Below are 18,449 nucleotides of genomic sequence, written 5' to 3'. Positions count from 1 at the left end.
CTTAGAATTTAAACTAAGGAATGTAGCCTGTCTTTCTAGCTTTGAATTACGAATACGTAATGTCTGTTTTACATTGAACAACAGTCAGAGTCTAGTATGTTTTTCCCTTGGGAATAAGATAGGCATATCATACTAGAATTCAGTAGTAAAATGAAAATTACCATATCGTTGAAATGTCATTTGGTCTTTGTCCTTTGGTTGTGGTTTTAAGGGTATAGAAGGGGAAACCAGAGAAAGATAAATCTCCCCAAAATATGATCTTTAAAATTCAAAAATTCATTAATATGCATTTTCTGGAAGAAATGGAAATGGCCAATTTGTGTGAAAAATGTTTACCCTCACAGTGAACAAGAGGAAATGCAGACTTAAATAACATGTTTTGACTATCGATTGGTAAGGTTTTCATTGCTAGAATCCTGTGCTGTTAAGGGGACAAAGAAAATGGCATTTTCCTGCATTGGTGATAGAGTGGGGCCTTGCCCATCACCTGGTTCTTAGGTTGGATTAAGCATTCAGACTCTTACAACTGCCTGGTATATACCATGTTGGGTAGTACTTGCTCAGAAGGCAAGAACCATCTAGGACCTACAGCCTGCCAGCAAGACATCATCAAGTGTTTGCTCTTCAGTGAGTGGCTTTACGACACACCATGTAGTTGTCCACAAGGCCATTTAGAAGCTGTTCTGTTTGGCACGCCAGGTGATAACTTCAGTGCTAAGGAGTGAGACTCATATCAGTAGTTGCAGAAGGCTCCCTGGCTTAGAACTTCGGCCCCCAGAAGCCAGTATCTATTGTAACAGCTCCATAGCGTGGCTTCCCAGTTTCCTGCAAGAAGTGTGCCAGTTATAAGAGTCATTAAACTCAAGAACATGTGATAGATATAATGCTTCTTAGGTGTTTATAATTCCTTCCAGTCAAGATGCAATTTATCAATCAGGGGTTATTCTTCTCCTAAGCAATGATGCTTCATAATATGGTTGTCTGTGTATTTTTATTGGGTTCCTGGGGGAACAGAGCTAGGAAGTTAACTAAAGGTCACATTCTATTGCAGAAGGGGAAGGGGTTTTGTTAACCCTTCAGTCACAGAGAGTAAATGAGTATAATCTATTTTTAAGAAGACAATTGGATAAAATATACTGAAAGCTTTATGTGTATGTCCTTTCAGTTTTGACAGTTTTGTTTTTAGTGATTTATGTGACAAATAAGATATATGTACAAAGATACATCTCTATATGTAGGCTCACTGCAACATTATTTATTACAGTGTATAATTAGTGACTATCCAAATGCTCAACCATTGGCTAAGTTAATACAGTGCATTCATTTTATAGAATGGTGTGTGAGTTTATGGAATAGGTATTTCCAGAAACATTAAAAGGATTTATATCAAAATGTTTAGTGTTTAACCCTGGGTGGTGATTTTCTGTGATTTTTTTAAACCATTGAGCACTAATTTTTTAAAATTTATTTACTTACTTTTGGGGGGGGAGGGAGGTAATTAGGTTTATCTCTTTATTTACTTTTAGAGGAGGTACTGGGGATTGAACCCAGGACCTTGTTCGTGCTAAGCATGCACTCTGCCACTTGAGCTGAGCCTTCTCCTTCATCACTGATTTTTAACTTTGATCGTGTATTGCTTTTCTAAATGATTTTTAATAGAGTTTTACAGAAATGATCTTAAAAAATCCAATTTTAATACACGCTGCTTACATTGATTAATCACACATTTTAGGAGTTTGTTTTAATACCATTGAGAAGGCTTGATCTTGAACTCCTTTAATGAAATTTTGTATTTTATAAACCCGTGAGATTCATCTCACATCATTATCTCAGGTGACAATCTTGAAATATTTTAAGCCATCAAAATCATTCTCAGTTCATTTTCCCATATATGTTATGTGTAATTTCTGAGTTCTAATTAAAATCTCATAAATTATAAATCTATCAAAACTGATACTAAGTAAATACAGAATTTTTCAGTTGGGCTGTAGAATTAGTCTTGGGACCTTGAAGCTAAGGTAAATATGGAACAGAAACTATGACTCAGTGACAAAGTGAGAAATCACATACCATATATTTTCATCTTCTTTGGTTGAATTTAGGGGTCAGACTTCAGCTCCTTGGGTGAGGTTATGGGCAGGTTACTGGGGTACCATCATTACTTCCTAACAATTTTTGTTAAAAACATATACACTTTCCTCTGCATCTTCCACTTAGTAATAAGCCCACATCTGTTTTTAACATCATTCCATCCACTAATAGTCTTGTTACTCAATTTATTGGTTCAGAGTGTATAAAATCAATATTTCCTCAAGAGGTATATGGTACTTGGAGGCATATATAGGAATGAAAAGGAAAACATAATTTGAGCTAAAGTGTAAACAAAATAAAACCATGTAAGCAGTATCCAAAGAAATGTTTATTGCGTTTGTTACTTGCTATTTTGTGTTAATTGTGTCCCTTATTCTCCCTGCAATTTGATGGTTAGGTTAGTTGACCCAGTGGAAGCACTGTGTATTACAGAGGACCAGTCTTCGGGACATTGACTGGGATTCTAGTCCTGGTCCCACTAGGGACTGTGTTACCTCGGGACTCAGTTTCTTCATCTGTAAAATGAATGGATTGAATGAGATGATCTCTTGGGTGTTTCTCAACTGAAAAACCCCTTAAGACTTATGTGTGTTCTAACACTAAGATTTATGATGATAAAATTTCTGATAATTTCATGTTTTCTCTTTCAGTTTATATCTGTTCAAACTAGGAATAGCACCCCAGATCCAGGATTTGTTGGGCAAAGTAGACTTTACAGGTACTATTCTTTATCTTGGTAATTTTTTACAATATGGTTTTGAAGAAAATGTAGCAATAGTTTTTTTCATTCTGGTATTATTGATTCTCTTTTTTTCCTTTATATTGATCAGAGGACAAAACTTGTTATCTTGCTCGTACTCTACTGGGTTTCCTTTTTTCCACGTTTATGGAATGAGAAACTGAGGCTGGCTTCTTCCTAAGATTCTTGTTTAGAAATGACCTCATCTTTCTGTAAATTTTTTTTAATTTTTTCATTGAAGTATAGTCAGTTTACAATGTTGTGTCCATTTCTGGTGTACAGCATAGTGTTTCAGCCATACATGAACATACATATATTCCTTTCCATATTCTTTTTCATTATAGGGTACTACAAAATACTGAATATAGTTTCCTGTGCTATACAGTAGAAACTTATCTATTTTATATATGGTAGTGTCTGTAAATCTTGAACTCCCAGTTTATCCCTTCCAACCCCCTTCCCCACTGGTAACCGTAAGTTAGTTTCCTGTGTCAACCCTGTCCTCTTGATGAAGACATTTCTTAACATGAATATACTTACTCCTGCCTCCATCTCTATGGCTTTCGGTGATTTTTGTTGTCATTCTTTTTTCAGAGGAGGAAATCAGTAATATGAGAAAGGAGCTCGAGAAATATGGAATACAGATGCCAGCTTTCAGCAAAATAGGTGGTATTCTGGCTAATGAACTGTCGGTGGATGAGGCTGCACGTAAGTCTACTTAAGATCCAAACGTGCCAATGACATGACTTAGACCTCTTCTTTATTTTGGTGACAAGATTTTGGTTATAAGAAATAGAACATTTAGAAGATACTCTCAGCACCCTAGAAGTTTTTATTTTATGTGTTGTAGATGGTTAATTTGAGCACATCAGAACATAACCAAGTAATTGACTTTGGACTCTAGACGTGCACTTGTGCAATGGGATTTAAGAGGTTCCGGAAATATCTTCATTCTCCAAAACATTGCTCTGCTTTCCATGTCCGTAGATTTCAATGGCAACGTACAGTGTCCATGTTACAAGTTAAATTACAGGCATCTCTTAGAAGCAACGTGGTACTTTCAAAGTGTCCATGTCACCCTTCAAGCCCCCAGTGGTTGCCATAGTGCTTGTTCCATTTTAGACAGTGAGTGCAAGTTGAATAAATGAATAAGGATTACATGAAGATGCTGAGATGGGACCCAGGATGGACAGGCGGGTGGAGAGGTTGTCAGAGGGATGTTCTGTGATGTGTCTGAAGTCTCTTCGTTAGCATGCTTTTTGGGGCCCCAAGGAAGAAAGCAAAACTGCCTAAGTTACACAGGGTCAGTACACCTGTCCATGTTGTCTTTTGCCAATAAAATTCTTTTTTTCTCTGTGCTCTGCAGTACATGCTGCTGTTATAGCCATAAATGAAGCTATTGAAAAAGGAATAGCAGAGCAGACCATTGTAACGCTAAGAAACCCAAATGCAATGTTAACTTTAGTGGATGACAACCTCGCGCAGGAGTATCAGAAGGAACTCTGGGAAGCCAAAAAGAGAAAAGAGGAAAATGCAAGGCTGAAGGTAATTTAATTCGATTCTGAGTGATAAATACAGGAATAAATTTGGTGATGCGTTGCCAATTTGGAAAAGCTTTAATGTTACAAAGGGATATTTTTAAATCAACTGGCTGTGGCCTCTGTAGCCACAGGCAGTTGGTTTGGGTGGAATGAAAGACCGCCAGGCACTCTGTAGGGGAATGAGGTTTCCTTTTATGATGACTATTACAGGTGGCGAGGATGTTGTAAACTTAACCTGGAAGGTGTAGAAGCAGCAGCTAAAGTTCTCTCGTTGGGCATCACCCGCCAGCAGACCTTGTATTAGCCAACTTACCTTCAGGTCTATTGGTGAAGGCTGATACTTGGGTATGGTGATGTTTAGAGAAGGTGTCTTGGAATCCTCTCTCCTCGTGCTTGTCCCGTAGTTTACCTTTGTATTTGAGGAGGTGGTTTCCCTCCTTGACAAGGCAAGCTGATCCTGACCCTGACTTCATTTCCTGCTTTCCTGTCTTACTGAAAACTTTGCAGTCAGAGATGCCACTTCCTTGCCAACCTGCCTCTCCTGAAACTCTTGCCCTGTCAGCTTCAGCCCCATTACCCAGAGTAGCCACTTGATCTTAATCTTTTCTCAGTGGGTGGCTTCTGCCTGAATCTTGCACACTTGCCCCTCCCTGCCCCGCCCACCTTCCACTGTCCGCCCCTCGCCTTACATGCTTCTCCTCAGCATCTCTCAATGTCTCTTCTTCCTCCCTCTAAAGATGGAGGTTCTCCCAAGTCTGATGTTGAATCACTCCTGTCTCTGTTCTTCCTCCATGGAGGTGGTGGTGAAGAAGTGAGCTGCCATCTTGGTCCCAGGCCCCACTAAAGCTCCTCCGGATGCCTTCATCTCTGGGTTCCCCTGGCTTTGCCCCCCATCACATCAGAAGGGTGCTCATCTCTCCCCGGCCCTGCTCACACACGTGCCCCTTGCTGACTTCCCTTTGGAATGGCTCCCACGTTGTTTCGGAGTTCTCTTTATGTCCCTTCGGCCCTATCCTTCTCTGTGTTCTGTTGCCTTTCCTTGCCAGGCTTACCTCCATCACCCACCTTCTTATGTCACTACTCTTGCCTCGGCCCTGCCCCTCCTGACCTGGTCTCAGGACTCCTGCAGCCCCTCCCCATGGATCTCCCTGCTTCCTGTCACTCTCCAAGCCAACGCTTCTCAGGACGACAGGTTGCAAAATTCATCTTTAGTTATAGATCGGATGTCATCCCCCCAGAAACTCCCCCGATTTCCTGCTGCCTACCGAGTTAAGTACAGGTCCTTCAGTTGACTTTAAAAGCCCTCCAGGATACCCAGCCTACCTCCCCATCTTTTTAGCTAACCCTGGACACACACTCTGTGCGATAGCCCAACGTGCCAAGCTTTCCCACCTTTGTGGCCAAACCCTTCTGTCTACAGCCTGCCTCTCCTCTCTGCCTTGAACATTACTCCGTTCCTCTAGGCCCTCCTCCATTGTTGTCTCTTTAGATTTTTCTTTCCAAGCAAGTATGTACTTTTCTAGAATATATTCTTTTCTACTGTGTCTATTTGTTATTTATGTTCTTGATTTTGTTAGACTGAATCAAACGAAATTGCCAATATTCAGCTGTTTATTTTAAAGCTTCACATAGACTAGTTTTTTTAATCATTCTTTTTTATTAATTTTTTTTTCATTTTTTGGGGCGAGAGGTAATTAGGTTTGTTTTTGTTTTTTTTTTTTATCAGAGATACTGGGGATTGAATCCAGGCTCTTGTGCATGCTAAGCATGTACTCTACCACAGAACTATACCCTCCCCCCTGCCAATATTCAACTGGTTTTGATCTTCAAAAAATGCCAGTATCAAGTGGTCCAATCTAATGTTTTCCACATTAGACAGTTAGGCTTTTTCAGAAAGTCACTGGGTCTGTTGTTCATCTTTGTAATCCTTGCTGGCATGTCTAGCCCTAGTGCCCCGCACAAAGCAGGCACTCTTAAATGCTTGTATTGAATTCACATGAATATTAGTGGATGGTTTTTTATCACTCTTTAAGTTTTTGCTTTTGAATATTGAGCTTTGGAAACACTGAACCTCAGAAATCAGTGAAGACTTTGTTTTGCAGAACAACTGTATTTCAGAAGAAGAAAGAGACGCATATGAAGAATTGTTGACACAAGCAGAAATCCAAGAAAATGTCAATAAAGTCAACAGTAAGTAACAGACTGTACGAGGGAAACCATGCTTGTTGAAGGTGCAAGTTTTCCTTGTCTGATACTCAGCAAAACTCTCAACTTGTATTCTTGTAAAACTGCCTTATGTGATGAAAAATCCACTAAATGTCACTGTTGCTCTTAATTCTGGTGCATCATCTGAGTTTCCCTTGGAGCTTTTCTGTTGATCTTGGCCCTAGTCCATGCAAAGTATCTCCAAGTATCTTGAAGCTAGTTGACTGGACCTTCCTGTTTCATCATAGGTACAGTGTATGTCATATTTGTCCTGACTGAGCTAATCTTGAAGGTTATTTAGTAAAGATAATGACTTAAAGATTGCCGTTCCTTGCCCATGATGATGTGATGGCATTAGACTGAAAGTGTAAAAGCTATTATTGACAACTCTGCTTTTCATTACTTCCCAGTCATTAGTCAGCAGTTTGTAAAAATTGTTTTCTTACAGCTTGTGTAACTTTGGTGTAAGTAAGTAAGACTTGACAGGCCTTTGAAATCACCTGGTGGCAGGTTTGAATCCCATATCCCTGAGACTCTATGGACTCACACAGGACGATGCTTCTTGGTACCTAGTTTAGTTGTGTGACTGTAAAGAACAGCAAGCTTGGGTAATTAAAATAAGCATATGCAAGTTTAGGTACATTAATCTCTTTATTAATCATTTTTCTCTCTCTAATAAAATTTTATTTTTACTTGAGGCAGTAAGGAATTCTATTTGACATTTATATCCCCAGGTTAACCAAAATAACCATATATACCCAGAAAACTAATACATCAAAGACCCGTTGGCCTATTTAAGAAAGCATGTAAATTGTCTGCCAGCCTTGAACTTGGACCCACTAATTTCAATAGTCCTAAACTCTGCCCTCAATGCAACCACCTAGATGAGCTTTGCATGTTCTTTATTGCTCTTACCACTTTCAAGGAAATGCACATCTATAGGTGTTGCCCAGGAGTTTGCTCCTAAGTTGCTGGTAGAGACATATTCTAAAGGTTTCAAACAGGAATCAGGGAGGCCCAGGGATATAAACGTCTAGGAGTTAACAACTGAGTGGGCTTGAGAATTTACCTCTACAGACAACTGCTAAGAGCTCTGGGGTAACTTTTTTTAGATTTTAAAAAATTTTTTAAATTTTTTCATTTAAATAATTTACTGAGGTGAAATTCGCAGTCTAGAAATTAATCATTTAAAAAAGAACAATTCAGTGGCATTCAGTGCATTCACAATGTTGTGCAAACACTGCTTTTATATAGTTCCAAAACATTTCCATCACCCAAAATAAGACCTCTTACGCATTAAGCACTTTCCCTCCATTGGCATGGGATAAGTTGTTTTTTTTTTTTAGGGAACATTTTACAGTTTTGAGATGGAAGTTCCTATTCTTTTGTTTTTATTAAATTTTGAGCATGTTAGTGATGATGCATTGAAGCACAATTACAGGTTTCTCTTTCTGCTCTGTTTGAAAGCTGAGAATTTCATTATGCTTGACAGAAGTGAATTACGGGAAGACATTAATATTGCCCGTAACACATCTGAGGTACACGAGCTTAGTGAGGAAATAGCTGCCGAGCTTTCTGCCATCCTTTATTTTTGAAATGTTTATAACCACTAAAATTGATTTCTTTTTCACATTAAATGAAATGTCTTATATAAATGGTTTAGTACTTTACTCGGTGACATAATTTCCTGACGGCAAATTGGCTGTACTTTTTTTTTCCCCACTTTTAAACAAATGGCATGAGGTGATCTATACTAATGCATAACCAGCTGAAATTCTGAAGGTCATTGCAATGTTTGATGGCTTTCAATACGTAGACTAGAATTATTCTGAAGTTTTTCATTTCTCCCCGTTGGAAAACTGATAGTCCGGTAGAACTAAAAGTAGTCTTGAAAACATTCTCTAAAGCATATTTGAGTGACATGACGAGACAATTGTGTGCTTTAAAATGTCAGTGTAACTACTTGACAAGTGTTCCCTCAACCATAGAGCTTATTAAAATGTTAAAGTGTCTGCATTCATAGCAGCTATAGTAATGACAGTAGTGACAACTTTGGTGGTAATGTCACATCTGTTGTCAGAGGCTTCAGCTTTGTTTGAACTGCAGCCATTTAACTTCAGGGTTTGGTACATGCATTCCATTCATTACCTATATGCTTGAGACTTTGTTAAATGCAGAGAGTGTAAAAGAGTGGTTAATTAAGAGTACTTTTAAAGGATATGATTTTCTGGCAATATTTTACCATCCTATTGTCATATAACAGAGTTTTCAAAGGTGAAGCAAAAATCCTTTTCAGAGTAATCAGAGACACAGCTGAAAGGCCTTGGATGACTTTAACAGAACAGCAGACATGACAAACGACCACTGACCTTGCCTTCTTGAATTCTTTCATTTATTGTACTAATTCTAAGAATAGGAAAAAGTTTTTGGGGTTCTTAGGGTTCTTTAGAATTAGTATAAGTTTTGTAGGCGTGGGGCATGAAAAAATTGTGTTAGTTGTAAGTATTTCCTGCTATTGAATGATGTGTTTCAGTAGAAAGGTCATTGAGCGTAGCTCCTTGTGAATGTAGCGACAGTAGATTGTCATGTTAGGAAGGGTTGGAATAATCTTAGCTGTAGTCTAGTCATGTCTTAGGGAGACAGGCTAATCCTCGAAAGGCTGTAGAAATGTGTGAGTCTGTATTATTTCTGCTACCCTGAAGCCTTCATGGTAGGGCAAAATCCTGCTGGTTCTGTTCAGTTTGCTGTTGCTTGGTGGCAAAGTTCATCACTCATTCTTCCATTTGGTCAGCAGTTCTATTTCTGTTTTCTGGAAACTATGCTGCATCTACTGTTCTGAGCACCCTCAGTTTGGTCACTAAAGTTCAGGTCGTTGTAATCTGAACAATTACAACTGGTAGAGACGTCACAGCGCTTCTGGTTGGGTCAGATAATGTAAACCAAGGCATTTCTGTGATCAGGGCCCTTTTTTTTTTTTTTTAAGCTTAAATGCTACAGTGCTCCCTCCTCCACATTCACAATTTTGTTTTCTGCAGTTTCAGTTACTTATAGTCAACTGTGGTCTGAAAATATTAGATGGAAAATTCCAAAAATAAACAATTCATAACTTTTAAATTGCATGCCATTTTGAGTAGCATAATGAAATCTTGCACCATCACACCTGGAACATGGATCATCCTTTTGTCCAGTGTATCCTGCCTGTTAGTCACTTAGTAGCCATTTCAGTTATCATATCAGTCATCATGGTATTGCAATGTTTGTGTCCATCACCCTTACTTTATTTAATAATAGCCCCCAAAGTGCAAGAGTAGTGATGCTGGCAATCTGAATACGCCAAAGAGAAACTGTAAAGTGTTTTCTTTAAGTGAAAAGGTGAAAGTTCTTGATTAATAAGGAAAGAAACAAAAATTGTTTGGTGAGGTTACTAAGATCTACAGTAAGAATAAATCATCTATCCATGAAATTGTGAAGAAGGAAAAAGAAATTCGTGCTAGTTTGTTTTTGTTTGTTTGTTTTTATTGTCTATATATTTTTTTAGAGAAATATCGTCAGTTTACAATGTTGTGTCAATTTCTGGTGTACAGCATAATGCTTCAGTCATACTTGAACATACATATATTTGTGTTCATATTTTTTTCACCATAAGTTACTATAAGATATTGAGTATAGTTCCCTGTGCTATATAGTAGAAACTTGTTGTTTATCTATTTTATGTCTATTAGTTAGTATCTTACTGATTCACCTCAAACTGTCATGATAAGTGCTTAGTTAAGATGGAAATGGCATTCAGTTTGTACAATAAAACATTTTAAGGAGACAAGATCAAGACGGCAGAGTAGGAAGACCCTGGGCTCGCTTCCTCCAACAGTCACACCAAAACTACAATTACATATAGAACAAGTCTCTCTGAGAATGACTTGAAGACTAGAACAGCTCTTCTGCAATGAAGGATATAGAGGAAAAATCACATCAAGACAATAGAAGGGGAAGAGAAGTGATCTAGGCAGGACCTACACCCCCAGCAGGTGACCCACAAGCGGAAAGTGATGTCACAAACGCAGAGGTCTTCTCTAGTGAGCAAGGGGTTCAAACCCCACATTGGGTGCTCCAGCCTTGGGGACAAACACCAGGAAAATGAGCCCTGTTAACTTATTTTGAAAACCAGTGGAGCTTGCTACCAGGAGAGCCAGAGGGCTGTTGGAAACCAAAACTCTGCTCTTAAAGGGCTCACACACATACTTACTTGCTCTGAGTCCCAGCACAGAGACAGGAGATTGGAAAGCGCCTAGTGTTCTTTCCAGCCTGCCAAGGCCTCACAAGCATGCCTCCCAGCCCGCCTTTGGCTCCAACACATGCAGACTGCATAGGGACATTTCTATGTAAGGCACACCATCAAGACCGGGAGAGAGATTTGTTTTGCCTAATTCATAGAGACAAATGCAGAAAGTCAAACAAAATGAGAAGACAGAGGAATATGTTCTAAATGAAAGAACAAGATAAAATTCTATGGGGAGGTGAAAAAATAAAAACCCTGATGAAGTGGAGATCAGTAACTTACCCAATAAAGAATCCAAAATAACAATCAAAAATCCTCACTGAATTTGGGAGAATAGAGGAAAAAAGATTAGAAAATAAAAAAGAATCAGTCAGAACTGAAGAATATAATGACTGAAATGAAAAATATGCTAGAAGAATCAACAGCAGATTAGATGACAGGGAAGAACACCTAAGCACCCTGGAAGGCAGAATAGTGGAACTCACCCAACCAGAACAGTAAGAAGAAACAAATTTTAAAAATAGAAATTGTTTAGGGGACCTTTGGGACAGCATCATTGTACTAACATTAGCATTTATAGGGGTCCTAGAAGGAGGAGAGAAAGGGGCAGAAAACGTATTTGATGAAATCGTGGTTGAAAACTTCCCTAACCTGGGAAAAGAAACAGATATCCAGATCCAGGCAGCACAAAGAATCCCATACAAGATAAACCCAAAGAGATCCACGTCAAAATATATCGCAACTAAAATGGCAAATGTTAAAGAGAGAAATGTAAAGGCAGCAAGAGAGAAAGAGTCACAATCAGAGGAACCCCATAAGGCTATCAGCTGAGTTTTCAGCAGAAACTTTACAGTCTAGAAGGGGGTTGCATGATATATTTAAATTGCTTGAAGGAAAAAACACCTACAACCAAGGATACTCTACCAGGCAATGTTACCCTTCAGAACTGAAAGAGAAAGAATTGCCCAGACCAGTAAATCCTAAGAGTTTATCACCGTTAAACTGACTTTACAAGAACTGTTAAAGGCTCTTCTTTAAGCACCCCCCAACAAAAAGGGCAATAACAAGAAATAAGAAAATACATGAAGAAGAAATCTCACTAGTAAAGGCAAATACAGTTGACCCTTCAACAACACAGGTTTGAATGTGTGGGTCCACTTATACACGAATTTGTTTCGGTAAATACATAGCAGTACTACATGATCTGAGGTTGGTTTTGAATGCACAGATGTGGAACTGCGGGTATAGAGGGCTGACTGTGGAACTTGAGAGTCTGCAGATTTTGGTATCCACAGTGGGTCCTAGAACAAAGACACACATAAATGGTAAGATATTTCATTTTCATGGATTGGAAGAATTAATATTGTTAAAATGTCCATTCTACCCAAACTAATCTATAGAGTCAATGCAATCCCTATCAAAACTCCTGTGGCATTTTCCACTGCACCAGAATAATCTTAAAATTTGTATGGACCTACAAAAGACCCCAAATTGCCAAAGCAATCGTTAGAAAAAGAATAAAGCTGGAGATACCATGCTCCCTGACTTCAAGCTATACTCCAAAGTGTATGCTGAGTGAAGTAAATCATACCAAAAAAGAGAAATGCTGTATGTTTTCATTTATGTGTGGACTCTAAAAAACAAAACAAATGACAAATAAAACCGAAAGAGTCATAGATAAAGAGAATAAACTAGTGGTTGCCAGAGGGGAGGTGGATGGGATGGGAGAAATAGGTGAAGGGGATTAAAAGATACAAACTACCAACTATCAAATGAAGAAGTCACAAGGAGGTAATGTACTGCGCAGGAAGTATAGTTAATCATATGGTAATAACTGTGGCGTATAATCTGTAAAAATACTGAATCACTATGTTGTACACTTATAAATAATATAATATTGTAAGTCAACTACACCACAATGAAAGAAGAAAAAAAGGCATTTTGAAAGACCACTTTTGTTATAGTATAGTTACAATTTTTCTATTTTATTATTAGTTATTGTTGTTAATTTCTTACTACACCTAACTTATAAATTTAATTTTATCTTAGACATGTATGGATAGGAAAAAAATGTATATAAAATGTTCGGTACTATCCAAGGTTTCAGGCACCCACTAGGATTCTTGGAACATATCCCCTAAGAATAAGGGAGGACTAACATACTAACACAGAATTATTTAATCATACGAATTTTGGCTGTAATTTTTAAAAAAAATACCTGAAATTATTTTTCCTTAAGAATCACACTTTACAGAGCACAAGAGATGAGGGAGGATGTTTGGAGAGCTAATACCATCCGTATTAAGCAGCAGTGTGTCTGGGTGTCCCCTGGGGGTTTCCCACGGTGCTGATTCAGAGGGAGGGTACAGCAGTAGAGCAAGTCTTGCTCTAGTCTTCACAGCGCTTTAGTCTCCTCGAGGAGGCAGTACGAACACACCAAGAGCATTAAAGAGCAATGCCTGCAGGCTGTACATGGCCCAGCTCTAAACACTGTGGGGAGTCCCAAGGTGTGAAGTCCTCAGGAACTGGAACAACATGAAGGCTCCATGGAAGAGACGGGACCAAAGCTGGTCCCGAAGGGAAGGATTTGGTAGGGAAGTCACACGAGACAGGAATGACCGCATACCTCCAGCTCCCTCAGTAGTGAGGTTCTTGTGGGGACTAGCTTCAAGGATTGGGCTGACTTCCAAATACAAGCTGCCATTTCCAAGCCTTTGCCTACTATTCAACTGCAGCTTTTCAGAGTTCACAGTAAGTGACTGCTTAGGTTCTAATCCTCGGAAAGATGGGCTGGTTGGGTCAGGCCACGGTGGGAAAAGCGGACATCTGATGGATGTGTCCCCACCCTCAGGGCTGGCTGCGGTGGACCACATCAACGCTGTCATTCCAGAAGGCGACCCTGAGAATACGCTGCTTGCACTGGAGAAACCCGAGGCCCAGCTGCCTGCTGTGTATCCCTTTGCTGCTGCGATGTATCAGACCGAGCTCTTCAACCTCCAGAAACAGAACGCCATGGTAAGTCACAGGAGGTTCCGGGTACAGAGATGTGAATTCTGAGTCCAAGCAGTGAGGAAGGGTGTTTAGGAAAGGTGAGTGGGAGTGTAGAGTCTTTAACTTGTGCCAGTCCCTGGTCTCACTGGCCTCCTTGTGCCAGTTCCACGGCCACCTTCCTCTTTAACTCCTGCTTTTCATCTATTGGAATCTGAGCTCAGTAAGGAAATGCGGCCACACTCTGACAAATACGTGTTGAAAACTGGTTGTTCTTATTCTCTGGGGGATTTTTGGAAAACTTCGGATAATTTAATAACTATAGTGAAATATTTTTTTTAAAAAATATGTAATCCTTTTTGATATAGAAATAAGCTCTGAATCTGCATTTCTAGATATCTGCAACCAAGAACATTAGCACCGTGGCCTTGATGTTTGTAAATGTATGCCCCTTACTATGCTAACAGTAATAAGCATATAAGGTTATAGTAGATAGGAGCTCTATCCTAGTACAGGATGAAAAGTGCTAGAATCAGAGCCAAGAATTTAGTATATGAAAGAGCTAGGGTTTCGAAAAGGTAGGAAAAGGAGTGAAATCTTACAAGTGTTTAACCATTAGGGAAAGAAAACATTACCTCACTATACATATCAGAATAAATTTCTCACATAAAAGGTTAAATGCAGCAAATAATTTAAAAATTAAAGTTCTAAGGAAACATGGAAGGACATCGTATCTTAAAAATCAGAAGCAATACTGCTCCACCAAGAAAGTAAAGCAAAATACAGTTATTTTCAGAGATCAAGATTAGTAGAGAGCTCTTACCTAGCGCAGGTATAAGTTTGGGGCAGTGGGCGTCCCCCACACAATGGTTGGAACATGCATCCAGAAAGATGCAACCTTTCTGGAGGGTGATCTTAGTAATCCATTTATCCGAGGCTGTTACCCGTTATCCTGACAATTACATTGCCAGGAAATAAGCCTAAAGAAGATGATCAGGAAGTTGTAGCCACAAAAGGATGTTTCCCAGCATTGTCTGTGATACAGGGAAGCCAGAAACAAACCACATGTTTAACTGATAACAGATCACACTTCCTACTATCAGGTGGAAAAATGAGATTAAAATATACAGCGTTATCTTGTTTTTAACAATAATAAAAGAAAAATAGTTTTAAAAACCCCAAAATCTCTATGAATGTTTACACAAATTAAAAGTTAATAAAAGTGTGTATCACTTTTATTATTATTATTTTATTATATTATTAAAGAACTTGGGCAGTAGGATTTGTTTTCTTATCCCTGCTTATGAAGACTTACTATGTTTTATAAACAGAAAGATACTACAGCTGATCCTCAAACAACAGGGGTATGAACTGTGCAGGCCCCTTATGTGTGGATTTTTTTCTATAGTAAATTCTATAGTACGACACCATCTGCAGTTGGTTGAATCCAAGGATGCAGAACCTTGGATATGCAGGAACCAGTATATGGAAGAACCGCTTATACAGACGATAAATTATATGCATATTTTCAACTGCATGGAGTGTCGATGCCCCTAATCTCGATGTCATTCAATGGTCAACTGTATTTTGTAATAAAAGAAAAATAAGTTATTTTTTAAAATTTCACTTAGGTTCTTTTCTTAATATTGTCCCCCACTTCTCTAGCTGTGAGGTCCAAGGCTGCCTCGGCTCCAGCATGGTCATTCATCCCCAAATAATCAGTACTCAGCCCACAGTGGTTCAGCACACCATTTCTTCTCTGTGTGTCCTTATCCTTTCGGCTGTGTACCACTTCAGATATTTGTGGTAAATCTCAAATGATTCCATTCTGCTCTTTACTTGTAATTTGATACTTTCCTTATGCATTAATGTAAGATGTTTAGGTAAAACTTACATGTTTCCTGTAAAAAAAAATCCTTTTTCCTATTTGCTTTGGAAGGTAAAATTATACTTTGTTAAGCTAAAATCGATTTGCTGGGAGATTTCTGTGCTTTCTCAGAAAGCTATAATGCATTTTAATATAAATGTTACATTATATATATTAACTATATCTATAATATCCTAAATGTAAAGATAGATATCAGGGTTGTTTTTTTTTCCCATGCTCCCTCTCTGTTCCTTCAATGTGATGGAAGAAATAACCCTTTTGAAGTTGAGCCAAGTCAATATAAACTAGTTAAATGGAAGAGAATGTTGAAGAAGGAAGATGTTCTGAAATTTGAGATGTACTTTTAAAATAAGCCAAATCCTCACTTGCTTTACTTAAAGCTTTACCTCACATTTCTTCAAATATCTATACCTTAGAGTACATTTAAATTTTTCTACCCAATTATAAAAATATGACTTAGACTAACTTTTTAAGAATAGAATTAATATTCTTGGCTTAAAAATTTGATTTACTTTTCTGGGATTATAACCTTTAGTTGAAAGTCTCCCCTCTTATCCTTATTCATAATTCAAACTGAAAACTGTTAGCTATGCTAAAATCTTACCTCACTCTAGGACAGTAATAATGTTATCTAATCCTTGACTTAATAATTTGGTAAGAGTGAGCTTGTAAGCAGCCAATATAGCTGGGAGTAGGAGTCAGCCATGGCAATGTGGATGTTTGTGGAATCATAACTAAGGGTTGTAGTTAACTCAGTCCCTGAAATGATCAAAGGAAAACCCAGAAGCCATTTACTGGGATTTTTTTTTGATTGATTGATTGAAGTATAGTTGATTTATAATGTTGTGTTCGTTTCTGGTATATAACAAAGTGATTCAGTTAGACATATTTTTTTTCTTCTTCTGATTCTTTTCCATTTTAGGGTATTATAAGGTATCTTGTATAGTTCCCTGCACTATACAGTATAACCTTGTCGTATATCTATTTTATATGCAGTAGTTTGTATCTGCTAACTGTAGCCTCCTAATTTATCCCTCCCCGACTCTTGATACAAATAAGCTCATTTACCTGTTCTTTAAAGCCAGTGAAAGATAGGTGGCCAGAAAGCCCTCTCTGTTCTCAAAATCTTTGACTTTCCATTGTTCTTTGAAGTGTGCATTCTGAGCCCCCACCACATACACAAGGTAGAGTTTATATTGCCATGTGTTTTCCAACAGAACTACTTGGCCCATGAGGAGCTCTTGATTGCAGTGGAAATGCTGTCTGCTGTTGCTTTACTAAACCAGGCCTTGGAAAGCAACGATCTTGTGTCTGTGCAAAATCAACTCAGAAGCCCAACAATGGGTTTCAACAATCTGGACGAGACATATGTGGATCGGTAAGGGAACATTTTCCAAACCTTTCGGTGCAGAAATGTGTGTTTGGCAGATCTCACAAATTAAGGATTTGTTCTTGTTTTTTGTTTTGGGGTTTTTTTTAAAGGGGGGGGTATAATTAGGTTTATTTTATTTTGTTGTTGTTGTTGTTTTATTTTAACAGAGGTGCTGGGAATTAAACTCAGGACCTTGTGCATTCTAAGCATACATTCTACCACTGAGTACACTTTCCCCCGAAGGATTTGTTCTTGCTGAAGAAATCCATATATCCATGCTTATTTTCTTGAAAGCTAGTCTGCTTTGTTCTAAGAGTACTTCTAATATTAGAGTTCTTCTCTGCAGTATTCCTTGTAGAGGAACAAAAAGTCTAAGGAGGATTATCCTGTGGCAATTACTGACTGACTTTATCATTAGCAAAAAGAATTTGATAGGCTGAAAATAAAAGTTGAAAGTATATTTTTCTCTTGGGCTTCTTTTGGAGACAACAGAGTATAGAAGAGTGGGAAGCAACCTTAATAATCGTTCAGTCCAGTTTTCTTATTTTACTGATGAGGAAATTAAATCTGAATTTATGGATCCAAAGTTGGGCATTTGCGCCCAAAACCCTATTCTTCTGATGGCTAAACCAAAGGAATACTGAGACCACAGTGGATCATGGCAGTGGGTAACAATTTAGTGTCTTTCATTTCATGTTCCTGAAATAGGCTACTAGATAGTACAGTTGATAGAATTTTAAAACACTATAGCAGATCTAGAGAGAAAATTAAGGGGCAGGAATAAGGAGCCCAACTAGAGACTAAGACAAAAGCCCAAGTTAAAAGAAGTGAATTTCCATCCTGGATTCTTGTGACCACCAGGGGGAGATGTCTTCACAGATCTTGACAAAAGAACTTTTCAGATGCTGGTTCTGGAACTTCTGAAGGAGATAGGTTGAGTGATTCTCTGGGGTCATGTACAGTTGTACAGGAAAAATAAAAGAGACTTCAATTTTTAAAAAATGGTTTTGACCGCTTGTCTATGTAGAGAATGGCCCAAAAGTAGGAGGACAGATTTTCCTTGTTTTTAGTCATCTAAGAAAAACCAGTGCTCTTACATGTCTTAAATTTGACTACCTGTTTCCTATAACTTATGTAAGTCTATTTCCAAAGTAATTTATTTCTACCTCCACTGTTTATGTTTAATGGTACATCCTCTCCTCCAAGCTTAGAAACCTCACGTTGACTTGAGTTTTCCTCTGTCCTCTGTGGAGCACCCTAGTGCTGTGAATAGCCTGCTCACTTTTCTCCTAGACAGTAGCCAATCCCTGTGCATGATAACTCTGCATAATGTTTCCATTTCCCAGTGC

At 38.4% G+C, this 18,449-nt stretch overlaps 1 protein-coding gene across 3 annotated transcripts in view; it reads left to right on the top strand.

The window, feature by feature from the left end:
- The window catches only part of IQGAP2 (IQ motif containing GTPase activating protein 2), a 262,433-nt gene that overhangs the window by 153,574 nt on the left and 90,410 nt on the right, over positions 1–18,449 (top strand). For all 3 annotated transcript variants that reach the window (XM_072958483.1, XM_072958486.1, XM_072958485.1), the window contains exons 6-11: positions 2,742–2,809; positions 3,425–3,538; positions 4,197–4,375; positions 6,474–6,561; positions 13,704–13,867; positions 16,946–17,106. In XM_072958483.1, the coding sequence (XP_072814584.1) occupies positions 2,742–2,809; positions 3,425–3,538; positions 4,197–4,375; positions 6,474–6,561; positions 13,704–13,867; positions 16,946–17,106 (774 nt within the window). The remainder of the gene's footprint in view (positions 1–2,741; positions 2,810–3,424; positions 3,539–4,196; positions 4,376–6,473; positions 6,562–13,703; positions 13,868–16,945; positions 17,107–18,449) is intronic.

This window comes from Vicugna pacos, chromosome 3 (genome assembly GCF_048564905.1).
Source record: "Vicugna pacos chromosome 3, VicPac4, whole genome shotgun sequence".
Lineage (NCBI taxonomy): Eukaryota > Metazoa > Chordata > Mammalia > Artiodactyla > Camelidae > Vicugna > Vicugna pacos.
This window is presented reverse-complemented; position numbering and strand designations above follow the sequence as displayed.